General features: G+C 33.0%; 2 protein-coding genes across 2 annotated transcripts; one reads left to right on the top strand and one right to left on the bottom strand.

The window, feature by feature from the left end:
• The first annotated feature begins 324 nt into the window (after positions 1-324).
• Positions 325-8,284, top strand: LOC123895635 (PX domain-containing protein EREL1). Its single transcript, XM_045946093.1, has 10 exons — positions 325-916; positions 2,803-2,913; positions 3,350-3,448; positions 4,682-4,768; positions 5,352-5,460; positions 5,589-6,397; positions 6,603-6,767; positions 6,871-7,113; positions 7,516-7,734; positions 7,887-8,284. The coding sequence occupies exons 1-10, from the start codon at positions 827-829 to the stop codon at positions 8,118-8,120; spliced, it is 2,166 nt and encodes a 721-aa protein (XP_045802049.1). The 5' UTR covers positions 325-826; the 3' UTR covers positions 8,121-8,284.
• A 981-nt stretch (positions 8,285-9,265) lies between these two features.
• Positions 9,266-13,451, bottom strand: LOC123898963 (adenine phosphoribosyltransferase 5-like). The gene is made up of 7 exons (XM_045950012.1): positions 13,144-13,451; positions 12,832-12,942; positions 12,456-12,548; positions 10,750-10,899; positions 10,506-10,564; positions 9,924-9,996; positions 9,266-9,501 (listed from the first exon to the last, which is right to left on the bottom strand). The coding sequence occupies exons 1-6, from the start codon at positions 13,232-13,234 to the stop codon at positions 9,925-9,927; spliced, it is 576 nt and encodes a 191-aa protein (XP_045805968.1). The 5' UTR covers positions 13,235-13,451; the 3' UTR covers positions 9,266-9,501; position 9,924.
• Positions 13,452-19,619: the final 6,168 nt, after the last annotated feature.

Genomic DNA, 19,619 nt, shown 5'->3' with positions numbered 1-19,619 from the left:
TGTAGGTAACAAAATAAATTTGGAAAAATTTTACATACCTACGCACTTTTTTCAAAGTGTTCAGCTAAAAAAAAATAGAAAAATTTTATATACCTGAACACTTTTTTCCAAAGTGTTCCGGTAACAAAAAAATATTTACATATTAGAACATTTTTTTTCCAAAGTGTTCCAGTAACCAAATTTTTTTCTTCGAGGTTTTAGTTTATATATAAGAGTAAATTCGTCCATTCAAAATTAATGTTGGGGTAGATTGACAATTGTTGGGGTAGAAAAAAAATTATTCTTATATTTTGATTGAGCCCAGGCCCAATCGTTTTTCCCCTCGAAAAGAGTGTTGAGAACTTTTGTTTCCTCTAAATCTCTAATGCCGGGTGTGTGAAGAAGACAGTTATAGGTGTTGTTGCTGTTTTTGGATTCACTTGAGCTGCAAAAGCAAACGCACTTAATTTTAAAGTGCTTTTATCACACGAGAGAATTGTTCTGTTTTCATTGGAGAAGAAGCCACGTGTACACAACACACGAAACACGCACTATGCACAATTGCACATAGGCTTCTCTTAGCCACGTTACCGCTTCTAACTCTTAGCGTGCGCCTTCTCCACTGTGTGCCAACGCCGGCATAGATTCCACCTTCAGCATCGATCCGATCGGAGAAACCCTAGTTTTTTCCGGTGCTTTCACCTTCACTTCAAATCTCAATTCAAATCGCAAATTCCGATTAAGCTTATAGCTCAGATTATTAATAATAATTGATTGATAATCGCGTCATGATCTTCGAATCGTAGAAAGATAAAGTGGATTTCAATCTGTAACGAAGAAGAAAAAGATGCAGAGACGAAGTCCTCCCAAGCATAGACACGATGGGACTTCGCCGCTGCCTCTTGGCATGGATTGGAGTCCTGCACCGAGAAAATGGGTTAGTTTCTTCTTTTTTCTTATCTAATCTAATCATAGGTTTATTCGCGCGATTCTGTGCAGTTTTTTTTAATGTAATTCATTAATTAACTAATTAATTACACTTTCCTTACTTCATTGTTGGCGATCAAGAGTTAATTATTATATTATTATGTATTATGTGAACGGCTATTATCATGATTTGATTGACGCCGATGATCATGATGAACTGTTATTGTGTATTTGATTCAGTGTATAAACTCTCAGCATAATTGCAAGGACTTAGGTTATAGTTGCTTTTAAATTTTAAGCTGTGCCATGGAGATCATTGATTCTTGGGGGCCGTTTGGATTGACTTATTTTTTAGCTTATGCGAAACTGTTTATGCAAATAAATAAGCTTTTATGCATTATTATAAGCTTTTCAAGGTAGTTTATCAGAAAATAGTTCATAAAGATACAATTTTTGTTAGTAAAAACTTAAAATTTCATTTATTTCCATAAGTTATTTTCATAAGCTCAAAAATAAGTCAAATCCAAACGGACCCTTGATCACTTGGAGGCGATCTTGTACCTGAAGAAGTTGATGATTCGACTTGCCTAATTTGTTTCCAGTTTTCCAAGTCCTGGTTCGCTTTATGCTAGCTAGCAAAATTCATCACTTGCAGTGTTTCTCTGTATACATAATTTTTAGACATTCTGTACTGGTTATGTTAGGACTAGGACGCCCAGTCCAAATGTAAATTCACAATTTTTCAAGTGGAAACCAAACAAACACCATTCCTCGGCTGCATTGGAAGAGTTTGAATTTAGATGAGTATAAATCCTATTGACATTTGAGCTTAATTTTTTTAAACATTTATTAAGATGGATGTCATGTTTCTCTTGCTATGTGTTGATGATTGGTAAGGAGAGGGAGGAAAGGGAAAGTGACTCAAAATCTTGTTTGGCAATTTTTAAATTAGTGGAATTTGAAGATAGAGGTTGGATTAAATCTTTTAGAAAACAATGTGTTTTGATAATGGTTTAAATAGGTTTCTAGCACTCAGTGAAAGTTATGAAGTACTTTCCAAGATGAAAATTTGTTGAACAATATTGACATTATTGTTTGTGTGGATTAGAGGTGCATAGTGAAAACCAAGTGTAGATTCGAATGCTTCTCACAAGCATTTAAAGGGGGCTTGTTGGCCCCTTCTTTTTTTTTTTGACAAATTGTTGGCCCCTTCTTAGTTAGCTCTTGATGTCTGGTAGTTCTTTATCTCTCACGGACAAAACATTGGCAGTTGTTTTGAAAATATAAAAGTCATATATATAGTATGATGGGGTTTGCTAACTTAGACCCACCTAAAAACATGAAGGTCTCAGTTAGCAAGGTGCACCTTTTCACTTTAGACCAAAACACCCTTTTTTACTATTTTAATATAGTTTCAAGCCAAGGGTAGTTTAGTAAAATTGATTTGATGTTTTAACGTGAAGGTCTAAGTTAGCAAGGTGCACCTTTTCAAAGTTGAGTAACATGTTTTCTTAAGTTGTCATTTTTTGATTTCCTATGTTGTTTATTTAGATTGCATATATTTATAATTAAGTGGGTGTAAATTAGCAAATGAGTGCACCAACATTTAATAAAATTTACCTAACTAACCCTCAATTTTCTAGTGTAAAATAACTAAATGTCAAGGTTTTTTTGTCCAAAGTGAAAAGGTGCACCTTGCTAACTTAGACCTTCATGTTTTTAGGTGGGTCTAAGTTAGCAAACCCCATAGTATGATATGTGAATTCCTTGTTTTCTCCTTAAAATTTTGGATATAATTTTCTTCAATCTTCATTGCCTATATAAACACATCATTCAAAGAAATGTTGTATTTTCTGGTATTTTAAGCTAATTTATCCTCTCCTTCCTATTATACAGAACGGGCGGGATACCGAATGGCCACACAATCATCGTACCGGTTGGAGTTATTGCGTCATAATACCCTCTTGGGTTTTTGTACCAAAATCAAGGAACTCGGATCCAATAGTGGTAAATTTGCTCAAAATCCAAACTTCTATTCATGATTAAATTTGAACTCTAACAACATTCCTAATAATAGTATTATCTATATGTTGCTAAATTTGAATGACACTGCTGTAGGGTTATTTTTGCTCTCTTTCGAATTTTTGTTCATAGCCTAACTGCTTAAACTATCAAGAGGCACACGACAATATTCTTTTCAGTGACAAAACTTTCCAACATAAAGGCACTAAGCAATATTAAAGTAATTTAATTCTACATCATTTGTTGTTATGGAACGTGATTGTAAAGTCAAACTAGGATACTGTTCTATTGAAAAGATAAACTTAGGTGGCTTAGGCATTAATGATTTACAGGTTTTCCACGATTATGCATTTACACTGTAGTTTGTTGTGGAATAGAAGCTTCTTTGTTAGTTTTCATTTTTAACTTTATTAAGGGACAGTTCTACAGGCTTCAAGTTGGTATTCAATCACCAGAAGGGATTACAAATATCCATGGAGTACTAAGAAGGTTCAATGATTTTCTAAACTTGTATGTTGATGTAAGTTTATCATTGTCAATTGCGTTTTAATTTTCTGTTTAGTTTTTTCATGTATATCTACTTTGGCTATGATTCTGACTATTGAATTTCACTTACTCATTATATCCTCACATGTGCGGGCATACACAGAGACATGTATCGTCGAAAACCATTTTAGTATTTTTAACCATTTTATTGTAAATTTGAAAGACATAAAAGATAGGAAAAAAATATTCAATGAACATATATTTAAGTCTCCAATACTCTCACACTCAGAAAATGAAGACAAATGGGAAAATGTGTCAATAATGGTGGAAGAGTCCATTCCATTTCTACTGCATTTAAAATTAAGGGTCTTGCTAACCAGTGCCCCCGGGGCACTAGTTAAGGAACCAAAAGAAGAAATAAAATAAAAGTTGTGCATGAAAAACATCAAAATATAGACTTTTGTTGTATTGACTACACAATTTCCAAGTAAAACTTTCTAAATTTGAATCCTTAACAAGTGCCCCTGGGGCACTATTTAGCATTTGCCTTATTAAAATTAATATAGGATGAATCACCCATATACTTATACCATTTTGTTAAACTATGAAGCACTTTTTACTTTCTCTATTAAAGGATTAAATCTACTTTAACAAATCTGCATATGGCTAATTTTCTTATTTACTTTTTCGGAATTGTCAATGAGAATTCAAGGAATAATGAGTATCATTGTTCATGAGTTGTATGTTCTGTTCAAAAACAGTATCAATGTAGTTTAGAAGTTTCAAAACAGGACATATTTAGAAAACTGATATCGAAGTTTTGGATTTGGAAGTTGGAACTAAACCAGATCTGAAAGAAACCCATATACTAACCTTTGAGGTGGAAAATAGAGAATGATGTGAAGCTTTGGAAATAATATGCCTTGTGATCAATGAATAGAATGCTCTCATAACACATGTGCACAACAAAATGAGGGAAGCTGACATATTTTGAAACATTGCTAGATACGAGTAAGACAGAGTCTTCTGCGGGAAAATATAATTTATTTCAAGTATTAATTAGTTTGAAGGAGAAAACAATGTTAGTCATTAGACGATGAGAATAGAACCAAAATCAAATATTTATAAATTATAAATGGTTTAACAAGCACACTGTCTGACCTATGTCGTGTGCATATGATAGAGATAGATAAATATTATGTGTATGTCCGTGCTTGTTTATTTAACACTGATTAGTTGACTATTTTGCCATATGCTGTCTGTGTAGCTTAAAAAGGAGTTTCCAAGGAAAAATATCCCTCCAGCGCCACCCAAGGGACTCTTACGATTGAAAAGCCGAGCTTTGTTGGAAGAGGTTGGAAATTTCTTAGACTTGTTACAGTACCAATTGTTGTGTGTTCGGGATTATGGATCTGCATATGTCGTCTTGCTTGAATTCAACACAAACATACTTGGTCTAAATGCGTTGCAAACTGAAAATTACTAGCATGTAGAAATTTAATCAAGTTATTTTCTAACCTCATATGTCTGTTTTAGATTTTTGTTAAACATGCTTACATTCAAATATTACTTAACATCTGCCACTGTCTAATCAAGATGGATTCCGTTACTGTATTTACCAAAATGATCGAAAGATTAGTAATAAACATAAGAATATGTCTTCTTGTGCTTCTGTATTAATATACATTAAAAATGTAGCTGGAAAACTACCTCCTTGTTCTCCTTATTACGTATAGGTAAAGATTATTCTAAATTATTTAGTAAGAATTTTCTCAATATTTTTCGTAGTGAGGTTCTTAATATTCTTAGGTAAGGTTGTCTAACTGAATCTTAACCGAGGTTGTTTGTGTTTAAAGATTTGTGCCACCTGTACACTTGTATCAATACAGGAGTTGAATAGGCAGTTTTAGATTTTAAGACATTTACTTTTGCTACAGAGAAGGCGCTCGTTGGAGGAGTGGGTCACCAAACTATTGTCAGACATTGATATATCAAGATGTGCACCCGTGGCCTCGTTTCTTGAGCTAGAAACTGCTGCTAGATCTTGTATGTGATTTTGTGTTTTGCATCTTGCATTTAGTTGCTTCAGACATGTCAGTTGAACTGTTTATGCTAATTGATTGTCAGCTTTCTTGAGTGTTTTATAATGTTTACCTCATGTAATCACATGTCAGCATTTCAAGATGCAAGCCAACAGAATTCAGTAAAAGATCCCGATTCCAATAACAGAGATTATTCGGAGCAATCACCTCTCCATTCGAGCTTATCATTAGCTGCTGGTAGTTCATCTGTTGCATCAGATTATGGTAGTGATACTCCATATGATGCATCGGAAGTAGGAACTCCTAGAATTGGACGGGATGATAATTCTGAAGTTGGGACAGATGACCTGACACTAGATGAAGATACGACAAATCCAATAGAAAAGCTTGTAAAATATGGCATATCAAATATTGATGAGGGTTTGTTTATGGGTCAGACTATTCTAGAACAATTAGAAGGACTTCCTAGGCATAAAGTAAATACCAGACATGTGAACAATGTTACGGGGAAGGACAGAAGTAATGGTAATTCATATGATTCTTCACTTCTAGCTAATAATACCCTGGAGCTTTTCTCTGAGCCTGGGCATGCTAAAGTTTTTGGTCACATTCGTAAGCTTTCAAATGATAGTGTTGCAAGTGATGGAAGCTCAGTACGAGGTAGTGACATGTCTAATTTTGGGATTCCAAATTCATCTAGTAACGGCTCTGTCGACCTTCCTGGATATGCTTCGGTTTCAAGAGAAACAGATATTGTCGGCCACACAAAGTTGAAAAGTACTGGTGATGCTCAATTAGTGCTTCCGCTAGATCAACGCAATAAACTGAACAGGATTCTTTCAACCATGCAGAGAAGGTTAGTCACAGCGAAAACTGATATGGAGGACCTTATAGTTAGATTAAATCAAGAAATAGCTGCAAAGGATTTTCTTACGACAAAGGTATACCATATGTGATTTGGCATGCATTTCATTGTAAATTAATTTATTTATAGTTTTCGTATAGCTGAAATTGGCCAGAGGCTACTCGAATAAATATATCTATAAATATATTCTATGGATACCGGATTCTTTATGTTCCACAACATGCATACAAGCTTCAATTTTTATAGATACTATGTGTCCATAATTGATTGGATCTGTTCAGGTCAAGGATTTGGAAGTTGAACTAGAAACTACCAAACAGAAAAACAAGGAGAACTTGCAGCAAGCTATTCTGATTGAGAGGGAAAGATTTACCCAAATGCAGTGGGATATGGAGGAACTTAGACGAAAGTCGCTGGAAATGGAGATGAAACTTAAGTCTGAATCGGTATGACATTCTTATATTTGCTTGATAGATATTAAACTTTTCGCTTTGGGGGACTTACTGTTGATTTAAAAAATGGCTCATACTATCTCACATGTGATACCAGGATGGAAATGTTGGTCAGAATTTGACAAAGGAATCAATTGTTCAGCAGAACGATGTGCTGTTGCAGGATTTAGATGCTGCTAGAGAGCAGCTGGATGTTATGTCAAAACAGTATGGAGAGCTAGAAGCAAAATCCAAAGCAGATATTAAAGTTCTGGTTAAAGAGGTCAAATCTCTCCGTAGTTCCCGAACAGAATTGAAGAAGGAACTTAACGAGTCCATAAAGGAGAAATGTGAAGCTGAGGTAGGTTCTGCGCACATGTTTCACACAATTTTCTTCCTCTCTGCAGTTCATATACAAAATTGTGTCTGTTAGAAGTGTGAAATATATATTGTCTTTTTTGGGTTCTTGCTTTCAGCTATTGATCTTGACTTTCCTATCTTATTTTGAATTTGTTTATGCTATGGGTTTTTTTTGTTTTCCCTTTTTTTCAGAGGTTTTAATAACTGTCTTTATTTCTTTGTGAATTTATATGGAATGTAATTAGCAGGACATGGTCTGGAAGTTAAATTTTCAAATGGCAATTACTTCCTCACTGCCTTACCTGAATATTCGTTTGCTTGGCTAATGAACTTAAATCAAGCTATGAACCCAGAATGCATGACTTATGTACTGACAATATGTTTGTTGTTCTTGTGTATTCAGAAACTACTACTTCATGAAAGAGAGAAGAGGGAACTGGCAGAAACTGCTTGGAGAAAACAGCTTGAGAAATGCGGGGTTCTTTTTAAGCAGCTTCAAGACTGCAATCTCAATCTTCCTTACGAAGACGATGATAGAACACTCTTGCATCCATCATCATTAAATGATGCTTTTAATCAATTAAAGACATCTGATGACCAAATTGACATCCTACTAGCAGAGGTACGGATGATCTTTTTCCTGTGGCTTGCTATGCGTTTACCAGTTGCAGAGTCGAGCAGTAATTACTTTGTTTCAATAGAACTCAGTTTGACAAAATAACTTCTCTCTTGCAAACCCCTCTATAGTTACAGAACTTATTTAAATTTGATCAGGTTGAAAACTTAGAGGAGGACTACAGAATTGCAGCTTCTGACGTAGATAAAACCAATAATGACATAAAAGATGGTGTAATCTGTGGTGATGAGGTGAGAAAGATCATAGCAGATTTGTTCATTGATAATGTTAGATTGAGAAAACAGACAAACCGAGTTGCAAGACATGCTCTCAAATTGGATAGTACGACGAGTGTTGATTCTCCTTCAAATGAAAATGTAACAAATATTTAGAAATATATGTGAAGTGGTATCATATATTGTTCTTCCACTTTTGACCTAGATCTCACTGTCTCATCCTGGTCGATGAGTAAATCCTGTAGGTGAGTTAAGCTTATATTGAATACAGTAGCTCCCCTAATGTATTTATACCTGTTCGAGTTTTTATTTTGCACACATATACGAGCTTTTACATTGCACCACTTTTTTTGTAAACTTGCATATATAAAAAATAATAGACTACTTAATTGATAAAATTTTGTTTGCTTTCCCTCTCTGTTTTTGTCAAGTAAAAAGACATTGTATGTGGTTATGGAGAGATGATAGCAGAAGTGTTCTTTGCTGATGCAGGGCTGGTTAAGGGTGGGTTTGGTTGGGCCCAATCCCCCATCCTGCCCTTCACCTCACTTGTCTTAGGAACTTAGGAAAAACAAACATATATTATGTTGCTTGCTGTTATTAATTCTTTAGGATAAATGGAAGATGTTTATGGGGTATATTGAATTAAAATCAAATAACCTTTTGATTGATATGAACATTTGTGAGGTTCCCGGATCGTTCAGTCCTTATGAAATGAACTCGTACAAAAATAAACTTAAGACAGGAATGTGAACATAATTAACTATAATGGTCATTCTAGTCATTCAAAGATGCTCTAAATTTAGTCCACTATATACAGGATAAGTCAATTACTTGACAAAATTACAGCTGTTTGGATGAAAGAACTGTGGCTAGACTGTACTGTTAAAGTAATTTAACTTGATTTGTGATTCAAATGCTGTCCATGTCTTGGGAAGATGACTTTTTTTTTTAACTACAAATATAAAATTTGCAACATAACTTTTATTTTTGGAATGATTGGTAAAAATATATTTGGTTTTTAGATTATTATTTGTTCCTTACTATATAATGATCATTAACTTAAAATCAAATTAGTTCAGCTTATAGTGAGGCCCAAAAATAAGATTTCAATTTAAAAATCACTTCATATCTTGTAATCAATAATTAGTTCAACTTCAACATATAGTAAATCTAATCATTTCTCATCTTTCAATACTAGAAACTTGATTAGACGTTCTATGAGTTTAGCCCAGTCATCTTACTTATCCACCTTAAGGGTGAAATTTCAAACAACAAAAAATGAAACATGATTAGACAAATGAGGCCTTAAATTGACATTTTATTAATTAAATGCCAGAAAAATAAATCCCTTGATGTTTTGTTCGAAATTGTTAACCACCATACATGATATCCTAACATGTACAAGATAAAGATACAAAGAGGACAATTTCCAGGATGATCTTTTGTCAGGAAACGACGCTCCACAGGCGAAAGTTCTTGCATCACATTATGGCTTGTGTTTGTAAGATGAAGCATGCTTTTGTAAAATCACATCCTGCATGAATGAATGCATATACATTTAGAAGGATATACTACTTTCAAAATGGTAACAGTAATACACTTGTGGAACAAAGAAATTAGATTATAAGTTGTTTTAAGTCTGTCTTTTCAATTGATGAAAAGAACCATATTGGTCCCTCATACAGATCAAAAGACAGAATCGACATAGAAATGTGTCTTTATTTGTTTTCTTCTGTTTTTGGGACGCACTAGCTAAATTGTTAGGCCAGTTACCACGTTAGCATAAAAGGTTAAAGTTGACAAAGAGTCAAAAAACAATCAACAAAAGCTGATTTTGAAATCTATTGACAATGTGAGATCATTCACCAAAATGAATAGAGTCACACAACAACAATGATGATTTAAAGTGAAAAAAGTACTATCAGAATTCCCATTTCAGGAAAAACAGTGACGAACCTCAAAAGCATTGATCTACTTGACGTGGCTCCACAAGGACATAAAGTGGCTTTCCAAGCAGTTTACACCGTCCCTGTAAAAAGATGGCTTCATTACATTACATTTTCATCATCATCATTTCAAATAAGAATCATCTATAAGAAGAAAAAACAATATCACTCTATAAGTTTAAAGTATTCTTTATTTTTTTATATAAAGAAACAATTTAGGCGAGTTAGATCCCGGGACTTGCTAGAGCCGGGGAAGACCAACTCAACGAGTCCTTATAGAGCTAATTACATATTAGGAGAACTCGCCTCGCCAACGAGGCCTTTACATCAGCAACGAGAGAAGTTTGAAGTATTCAAATAACCATAAGCACGTCTATAAGGATATCAATTGTTTCCTTTGCCGATAAATAAATCAAACAGAAGAGAAATAACGGGCAAAGCCTTTGAAAGTCATGTACAACAAATTTGAAGTCCAATAGGCTATCAAGATGAGAAACAACACACGAACTTAAATTGTTTGTGTATTTAATCATTTTTGTTTAAGAATTTTATGCTTTTGAAGTAGCTATAACATAGAAAATCTTGGTCTTACCTTAACCTCAGGCACACCAATCACACAAGCACATTCCACTACTTCAGCACCAGCACGTTCTACAAAACAAGTGGAAAGAGACCATAAAGTATATTGGGGACCAGAACTAGATACATTGAACAATTATAGGTCAAATAATGAAGCGGGGCAAAAGAATATTTGACAAAATCGCGTATTGAACAATTATAGGTCAAATAATGAAGCGGGGCAAAAGAATATTGACAAAATCGCGTATAATCCACACCTAAAAGTCTTATTCCAGCTGATAAAGTTCCACCTGTTGCCACCAAGTCGTCAATAACTATAGCACGTTCACCAGGTTGGACAGCACCGACATGCAGCTCCAAGCAATCAGTACCGTATTCTAGAGAATATTTTTCGAAAATGACTTCACCTGAAAATAAAGCATACAAAAGATTGGTCATAATGTGAATGTGAAGACCAAATTATCAGCATCAGAACTGGTACTTCAAATAGATATAGCCTATTAGTGTGTTTGGAAAAACGCATCACTATGCGTTTAACCAAATCTACAATTTAGAGCTCCGTAAAAATTACTATGAATACTCGATGGGACGCAAGAAAAGCTATCTCACTGCCAAACCAAACATATGCATATATAAATTGAAGATTGGGGAAAGTTTCAGAACTCTAAAAGCTTTTATTTCAAAATTTAAGTTTGAACTTAAAACACACTGAAAAAAAGCTAATTTATCCAAAAAAATCACTTCCAGCTTATTATCAGGTGTGTACCTGCGCTTGAATATTTAGGAAATGAAAGTAAGCTGAACATAAACTACTGTACCTTAAGATAAATTATTGTAAAATCCCTATCATATAGCATACAACTTATCCAAATTAGGCCCCAATTAGTTAAGTTAAAAAGAAAGAGTGATGCCCAAAAGACACATTTATCTCCACCTATTACAATTCTGATTCATGCAGTATCAATCAGTACCCATAGAAGAAGGCTTCTTTTACAAATTTTTCATCATTTGATGCAGCAATGACTCAATTTCAAAATCTTGATCTACCAATTAGTCTATATGCAGACAAGTTATGCCAATGCAGATCAATAAAACCAATATATAGATAAACTAAGCAACAGTACCACCACATACATTTGTTTCACTAAAAATCATGGATTAATAATCAAAGAAAACTTGTTTATCACTGAACATTGAATATTTATACAGCACATTGAAACTTATGTCATTTAAGCTATGACTCAAATTTACGGACCTAAAATCACTGCTGTTGCAAATTCACACAGTTTGCTGCAGTAGTGAATCTCGGTCGTCCATATATGATTTCATGGTTCTTATTACACAATCCAGATTTTGATAATTTCATATAATATTAGATCTCGGCCGTTCATTCATTTGTAATCAGACGGTTCAAATTCATTACTGTGTATATGCAGTAACTGCGTTATATCCAATCCCCATACTTACAAAGCATTTCAGTTTCACACTTTCCTCTTAGATATTGTTTGAGTCACATAACCAAGAAATATGAAAATTGCAGCAAATTGACTTTATGTGATGGAACAGCCAAAGTAGGACAAGGCCTTTCCACACATAGTTTCAAAAGGACCGTCACACCCTTTATCCCAAAAGTGCTTATAAAAATTGTTACAGGAAAAGGTAGTTGTATATCAAATATTGAAGATGCAAGTTTTCAAAAAAAATCTTTAACTTCAAGCAGTAAAGAACATCACATTTCAACATAAGTCAACTTAACTTTCTTCAAATTAAGTCAAATAAAATTTGGACTCAAAACATAAACTATAGAAAAAGAAATATAAACCAACCCCAACATCAATGTCAAAATGGGCCATCCCATTTCACAGAAAAGTTTAGTACTTTCAAGTTTCATCTTACAGTGATTAAAGTTTAGAAGCAAGTTCTACTAATTTAACACTCAACAACATAAACAAAAAATATATACCTGGCAGCTTCCGAGGTTTGCGTAAAGGAACAAACTTTGCACCAATGCCCAACGCAACTGAGGAACCAAACACAAACCCACGTGCTTCAATTCCTGTATACCAACAAAAACACAAACCCAGTTAGTACATTAAACACATAAACCTTAAACTTAAACCCAAAAACAATTTTTTTCTCTTTTTTATTTTATTTTTATAAAAAACATTTCTTTTTAAATAAAAATGGAAGAACAAGTAACAATATCTTGATATATCTTCAGTCAGAGAAAAATAAAAAATTTGGTTCTAAATTTCTAATATCAAACACCCAATTAAAAAATGTGTTTTTTTTAATGAAAAAAAAAATAGTGCATGAGAATAGAGTGAAGTGGCTAGTACCAGCAACAACTGAAATGTGCATGTCTCTGTAGCGATCGACAAAAATATCGACAGTATCTTTAAACGCCTTATGATCTAACAACAATGTCGTTATATCTTGGAACATTATTCCTGCAAAATTTACCAGCTTGTTGTTAATTTAATAATCCAAATCCAACAAAGACAAAAACAAAACCGACCCATTTTTTATAAAATAAAAAAAAAATACATAGTTGCAGATAGATCTGTTGATTTCAGATAGAAACTAAACTACAGCAACAAAACAAGGTCCGATTTAAAATAAAAAAACAGAGACAATAAAAATAAAAGAACCATTTTTGGGGAAGTGAGGGACGACTCTGATGGATTGAGAGATGTGTTGCAATCTTGGGTCACCCTTAAGACCATTTTCTTCAGCAAACATTTTTGGGTTTTTTTTTTTTGTTTCCCTCCGAAACTCTGATTTTATGGTAAGTTGATTCTTTCTTTCTTGTTTGTTTCTACTGTGTATTGTAAGAGTGAAGAGTGAGTGAGTGAGTGAAAAGTTGTGAAGTTTGAAAGTAGTATTTAATGAGTAATGCAATGCAATGGGTACTTTCTTTATTTACTTTCTTTGTTTTGTTTTTTGAGAGAGAGAGAGAGAGATATCTCTTCTCTTCTCTCTAATTGTATTTATTACTATTGTACACCAGCACGTCACTCCATCCACCCCCACCACGCCACAGTTTAACATTACTGCTCATTACCACGCGATTTTCCATTCTTATCATCACACGCCCCACTTCTCCTTTTACTTTTCTTTTTCCATAAATTAATACTATGTTCTTTACGACAAATTCCTCGAGTTTTGTTAGACTTAAATGAACGATAAACTTTTTATAAATATTTTAATATTATTTTATGTTCAAATTAAAGATTGAATTTAAGATATTGATTAAGTTATGAGAGATTCGCATCATCTTATCTAAATATTATTGAATATTTTTTATTCTTTTCATTATAATTTTAATTGTTTAACTAATGCCCTTGTTAACATTTGATCGTACCTAGATCAGAGATGATCTCGCATGTGGTGCTCTTCTTCCGTTCCGGTGAATGGGGGAAGTTTTGTACATGCAAGCGCTCCAACGCCAAGTTAGTGAATGCATGGAGCAGAGATTTTAAAAGTGAGTAGAATGTACCTGACTCCTCTGCATGAGATGAATATATATATGGCCCTCAGAGCTAGGCCAAGACCGTTGATGAGTATGTTTAGTGTCATCAATGGCTGTCGAAAAACGGCTGGAGAGCCACGATGAACAATAAATGTTCATCATTTTGATGTCGAGCGTTACGATTGTGCAAGGCAGATCGTCTGTTGACTTAAGTTGTGTCTTCATGGGTTGCTTCGCTTTTGGGCCCTGCTCGACGGTCCAAGAGGAGGGTTTCCTCAGCGATCGGACCTTAGGCCGAGTATAGGACAGTTTTTTTTTTTTGTCAAGTGGCCTAATTGTTAAAAATTCGCCTCTCAAGGTGGAAGTGAATAAGTAGAAAATCCGAGATTCGAACTACAATCTTACATATAAAATACAATATTCATATTAATTAAACTATGTTATTGAAGACGCATTTGTTGACATTTTTCTTACTAAAATTTTATATAATTCTTTTTCTTTCACGCTACGTACTCGTTTTTAGGACTAAACATTTTAAATTCAACGATAACACAAAAATGTCAACTAGCTATCTTCACTTTGACCCTTGACGAATGACTTATAATTTTGTCTGAATCAATTACTAGCACAATTCTAAATCATAAGTCACTGTTGTAAGTTACGAAAAAAATTAAATTAGACCTAATCAAAGACGGATTCGAGAAAGGGCAAGGGTGGACTCCAAGTCTCCAACCCATCCCTCCTCCCAAGTCACAATATTCCTCCCACTAGTAGTACATTACTAGTGCTCTATTAATTTTCATTATTGCAATTATAATTTATAGTAACATATTTAATATATGCAAATATAGAAAAACTAAAAATATGCATTTGATCAATTCATTGATTAATATTCCCTTTCAACAATAATTTTCTTATTATGTCATTTTACACAAATTAAATAGAAAGTAGAATTAAAATTAAAGAAAGATGGTAAATACAGATGGTGCTAGTAAGAGCACTTTGTTGGTTGCAAGCCACGATCTAATTAGAGGAAATGATGGTAGTTGGCAGTGGCGTCTCCGACTCTTAGGGTGCGTTTGTTTCTCAGATTCCAAATTCTTTCTAAGGAAATCTATTCCTAGGATTATAATGGCAGGCATTTTATTCCTAGGCATTTGTAAAAAAAGTGTTTGGTTAACTATAATTATTTTTCTTTCATTTTAAATTTTTATAAATAATTAAAATAAGTAAATACCATTGCATGTCACATGGCAAAGTGTTGTGTACGTGTCACATAAAAAACTGCTTCCTTGACAAAACTATGGTGAAAACGTGCATAAACTAGTGGATCATATATCGGTTATACATAAAACTGACCGGAATGATTTATTCAAGGTTGTTAAAACCGGACCGAACCGGCCGGTCGGACCGGTCGGACCGTGAACCGGTCGGTAAAGCGGTCCGGTTAAGCCTGAAAAACGGACAGCAAAAAACCGGTAAAAAAACCGTTCGAACCGGCTCGGAACCGGGCCAAACCGGTGAACCGGCCGAGGCGGTTTAGCGGTTTAACGGTTCTGTTTTTTTTTTCTTTTTTCAAATGGGTCAAAACACAGCATTTTTAGTTGATTTTATTTTTTAAATGAAAAACACCATGGACAAACAAACACGCGAGGAAAAGGAAAACAAAACAGAAAAAATGTTTTATTTTTTTATATACATGATTTGTTTAATAATTGATAAAGGTTTTATCTCCATGATTGATTTGCAATTAACTTATAGCAAGAGTATGGATTAGATGGATGAAATATCAATTTTGTTGAACTTTTTGTTGAATTGGGAAGCTTGAGACTATTAACCATGGTGAGTGAATATTGATACTAGATGGAGTTTTGTTATGTACACAAGCATAGTACCAAAAAGAAGAAGAAGAATAAACAAACAGAGAAGGACACACTTTATCAATCAAAGAAATTAGAGATGAGTATTAAGAGAATATAGAAAGAAATTGAAGATGAGATTTGAGAGAATATGGAGGAGTGTGGCTGCTTGGCTGCTGCTATTGTTTTGAGAAAGATTTGTTTCTCATTTCTATTTATTCCAAGCATTTAGGGTTAGGAGGACAAGTGGGCTTGGACCAAAAATAACATTAGGAAAACACACACATGAAAAGCCCGCATAAAGATTAAATCTAACATATTTCTTTTACATTTTTGTTATTCATTTTAACTTTATCATGAAAATAATACTAATACTATTATAATGTATACTACATGTAAAGGTTTTTCTTTTGACATATATGATAACAAAAAAAAATTATGATACTATTGTTTTGTGTTAAAAAAATTATAATAAATTTTAGGAGGGAAAAATAATAAATGATTTTGTATGTATTATTTGTGTATATAATAAAAAAATATATATTTCATTAAAAACGGTCCGACCCGATTGAACCCGGTCCGACCAATTGAACCTTGAACCGGTGAGCTCGCCGGTTCGATGACTGGTCCGGTTCTGACAACCTTGAATTTATTCTCATGCTTATAAGGAGGGAATACAACTTCGGGCTTTAAAGGAATAAAAAGTTCCTGGTAATAATAATTTCTCAGGTATCATTATTTATTATCTCATAACAAACATAGGTATTTTTTATTCCCATCTTAGATTTCCAGGAATAAGTTTTTAATCTCCGAAACAAACGCCCCCTTAGGGGCTCTGTGTAAAATATAAAAGTGGCTCCTTAATAAAAAAATATAATTTTTTTTTTAAAAAAATTGTCCATTTAAATTTTATATAATATAAAAAAAATCACTCTTATTCTTGTAAACATATAAATTATCAATATTAAATCAAATGGGACACAAGATACAAAACAATTATCTTTGTATATAACGTAAAAAAGGAACATCATAATCTAAGATTAAATTTTTTGCAAAGATTAAAATGGACTAGAACTATATTTACGAGTATAGATAACTAATTTATTGATACTCATATGATATTTTATGAACATTAATAATATATAACTATTACTTTAGAGCCTAAAATTTAATCAATTAATATACATCTGATATTTTATAGGTATAAATAATATATAACTAATATCATAGGACCTAAAAATTTTGAGTTGAGACCCTCAAAATTTTGAGGCCCGATGTCGTTGCACATGTGTGCAGGCCGCCTCTGGTAATTGGTGTGGAGGGTTTTCGAAGCATCTCGGTTGGTGTATTGCATATTTCGGCTTTGGGGCGTTTTATTAGAAGGTTTGAGATTCGCTTGGGATCATACGTTTAAAAAAAGTTGAGTTTGAGATAAATTCGAAAATTGTTGTGCATACTCTGAATAGTAACATAATGGATAGTGTGACTTGTTAGCGCTTAATGAATCAAATTGGGCAATCAAAATGTGTTACACTTGTCGCGAAACCGGTGTGTCGTCGATGCTTTGGCAAATATGGGATGTGATCGAGAGGAATAGTGTGCAAGGGGAAGAGTTTTGAACACGCACCAAGCATAGGAAATAGATGGAAGTGCAATGGAAGAAGTGGTTAGCTAGATTAGTATGTATGTTGTGTACTGTTGATGCGCACGCGAGATGAGATATATATTGTTGTACTATAAATAAAAAACATGATAACATGATCATTAATAACTTTACACCATCCATCACATCTCATCCCTTGCGTTACATTTTCCATATATTCTCTTGCTCCCCCTTCCTCTCACGTTCACCTCTTTCTCTTATTTTATACTAGTACGATACCACACAAAATTTAAGATGAGTGATATATCAACACAAATTTGTAGACACATATTCTTTCTCTTTCTTCGCAGCACGTAATTCGAAATATATAAAAAAATATTAAAAAAAAATAAAAAGTATGTAAATAGGCTTAATTAATAAAATGGTCCCTTAAAGACATTTTTAGTTTTAGATTGGTCCCTTAAAGAAAAAAAGGTCCAAATAGGTCCCTTAAAGAAAAAAAAAGTCCGAATAGGTCCCTTAAAGACATCTCCGTTAATCAGTTTGGTCCCTAAAAAGAGGTCTAAATAGGACCAAACTGATTAATGGATATGTCTTTAAGGGACCTATTCAGACCTTTTTTTCTTTAAGGGACCTATTTAGATCTTTTTTTTTTAAGGGACCAATATGAAACCAAAAATATCTTTAAGGGACCATTTTATTAATTAAGCCTATGTAAATATTGTATATTTGTTTGATATTTGTGTTTGAATAACATTTTTTAAAATTTAAATACAACAAGTAGAATAGTGATTAATTATTAGAGAAAAAAGTTTTAGATTTCATCTCTTATGATTCAATTACAGCGGGTTATATATGATAGAGTTGTTGCAACTTGCATTTGCATGGACCCTATTTTTTTGTTGCCAATTGTTTTCACTTCTGCTCTATATAATATTGAGAGTTGATTTGAGATTAGACTGTTTTAGGTTGCAGAATTAAGTTATGTTTGACCTAACTTTTTTCAAACGTAAAAGTTTTTAAACTGCCGACTTAAATTGAATGTTTGAGTGGATCTAAAAAAGTTTAGAAGACTCGATTAGTAAATACTAAATACACATCACTTTTTTTTTTCCTCTTTCAATTATGACAATGTCATACTTTATGATTTGTTTGTAATAAGGATTATTTAAATGAGATGTTTTATCTGCCTAGTATGGTTGTACCTACTTCAAAGAACCAAAAATCTTAACGAATGCATACTAAGAATATCTGAATTATTTTGTCAAAAAAAAAAGAATATTTGATCATTATAAAAAAGTATGGAAGTAAAATAATCACACACACACTTCAACCAAAAAAAGCTACAAAATTGACGATTAAAAATAATTAAAATTTGAAGAGGTATACATATTATTGGTCAGGTTCGAGTAAGAACATCCACCAATTTCTTAAAAGCTGCACTAGTCCAGAAATATATTTATAAATGCAGTCAAATTTTATAATGAGCACCGCCTAAATAAGTCCCCCAAAAAATGGAGCATGAAGTCCGAAACCCCCTTACCCAAGCCTTATATGTTCGAAAGTCAAAAAATCTTCAATCCTAACGAGCACCGCTTGAATAAGTCCCAAAAAAAAAAGAGCCATGAAGTTAGAAATCCCCTTACCTAATCCTACAAAAAATAGAATGGATTGGGTAAAAAAATATTTTCTCAATAACTAAAAGAGTTACTAGAAGGTTTAGTGAATGAAACTTAGGAGTTTAGGATTTATTATCCCTTTAAAGGATAGAATTTCTTTTAAGTTTTAAGAATATATTCATGTTCAAATGAGAAGATTTTGAAAATGGAAGTCTCTTACACTACAATTTTACTAAGTGTATGTTTGGTTTAGTGGTGACAATAATTAATTTTGACAGAATTGATTTTGGAAAATTGATTTTGAGTAAAAATGAGTTAAATGTAAAGTGATTTATATTTGGATACCTTCACAACAGAAGTGATTTGCATGAAGATGTTGTTTGGATATTTTGTGTCAAAATTGCTTTTGAGTGTATAAATGACCAAAATGAATTTTAACATATGTGAATAGCTTCTTCAAAAAAATATGTGTGTATATATACAGATCAATTTTTTTATTCAATTTTAAATATATATTCAAATTTATGTTGTATAATTTTTATTTAATTTTTAAAATTAATAAATAGAAATATCA

The sequence above is a fragment of the Trifolium pratense genome, linkage group LG7 (genome assembly GCF_020283565.1).
Source record: "Trifolium pratense cultivar HEN17-A07 linkage group LG7, ARS_RC_1.1, whole genome shotgun sequence".
Taxonomy (NCBI): Eukaryota; Viridiplantae; Streptophyta; class Magnoliopsida; order Fabales; family Fabaceae; genus Trifolium; species Trifolium pratense.
The sequence above is the reverse complement of the archived record's forward strand: the minus strand, read 5'-3'. Positions and strand labels throughout refer to the sequence as shown.

Bases quoted from the DNA above. Each gene is read 5' to 3' on its own strand.
- LOC123898963 (XM_045950012.1), bottom strand. From the start codon at position 13,234: ATGTTTGCTGAAGAAAATGGTCTTAAGGGTGACCCAAGATTGCAACAC. The intron at 10,900-12,455 runs GTATATATTTTT...CTTTATTTTCAG, and splicing joins CAAACCTCGGAAGCTGCCAG to GTGAAGTCATTTTCGAAAAA. The intron at 10,565-10,749 runs GTGTGGATTATA...CTTGTTTTGTAG, and splicing joins AGCTGGAATAAGACTTTTAG to AACGTGCTGGTGCTGAAGTA.
- LOC123895635 (XM_045946093.1), top strand. From the start codon at position 827: ATGCAGAGACGAAGTCCTCCCAAGCATAGACACGATGGGACTTCGCCG. The intron at 6,398-6,602 runs GTATACCATATG...GGATCTGTTCAG, and splicing joins AGGATTTTCTTACGACAAAG to GTCAAGGATTTGGAAGTTGA. The intron at 7,735-7,886 runs GTACGGATGATC...AAATTTGATCAG, and splicing joins TTGACATCCTACTAGCAGAG to GTTGAAAACTTAGAGGAGGA.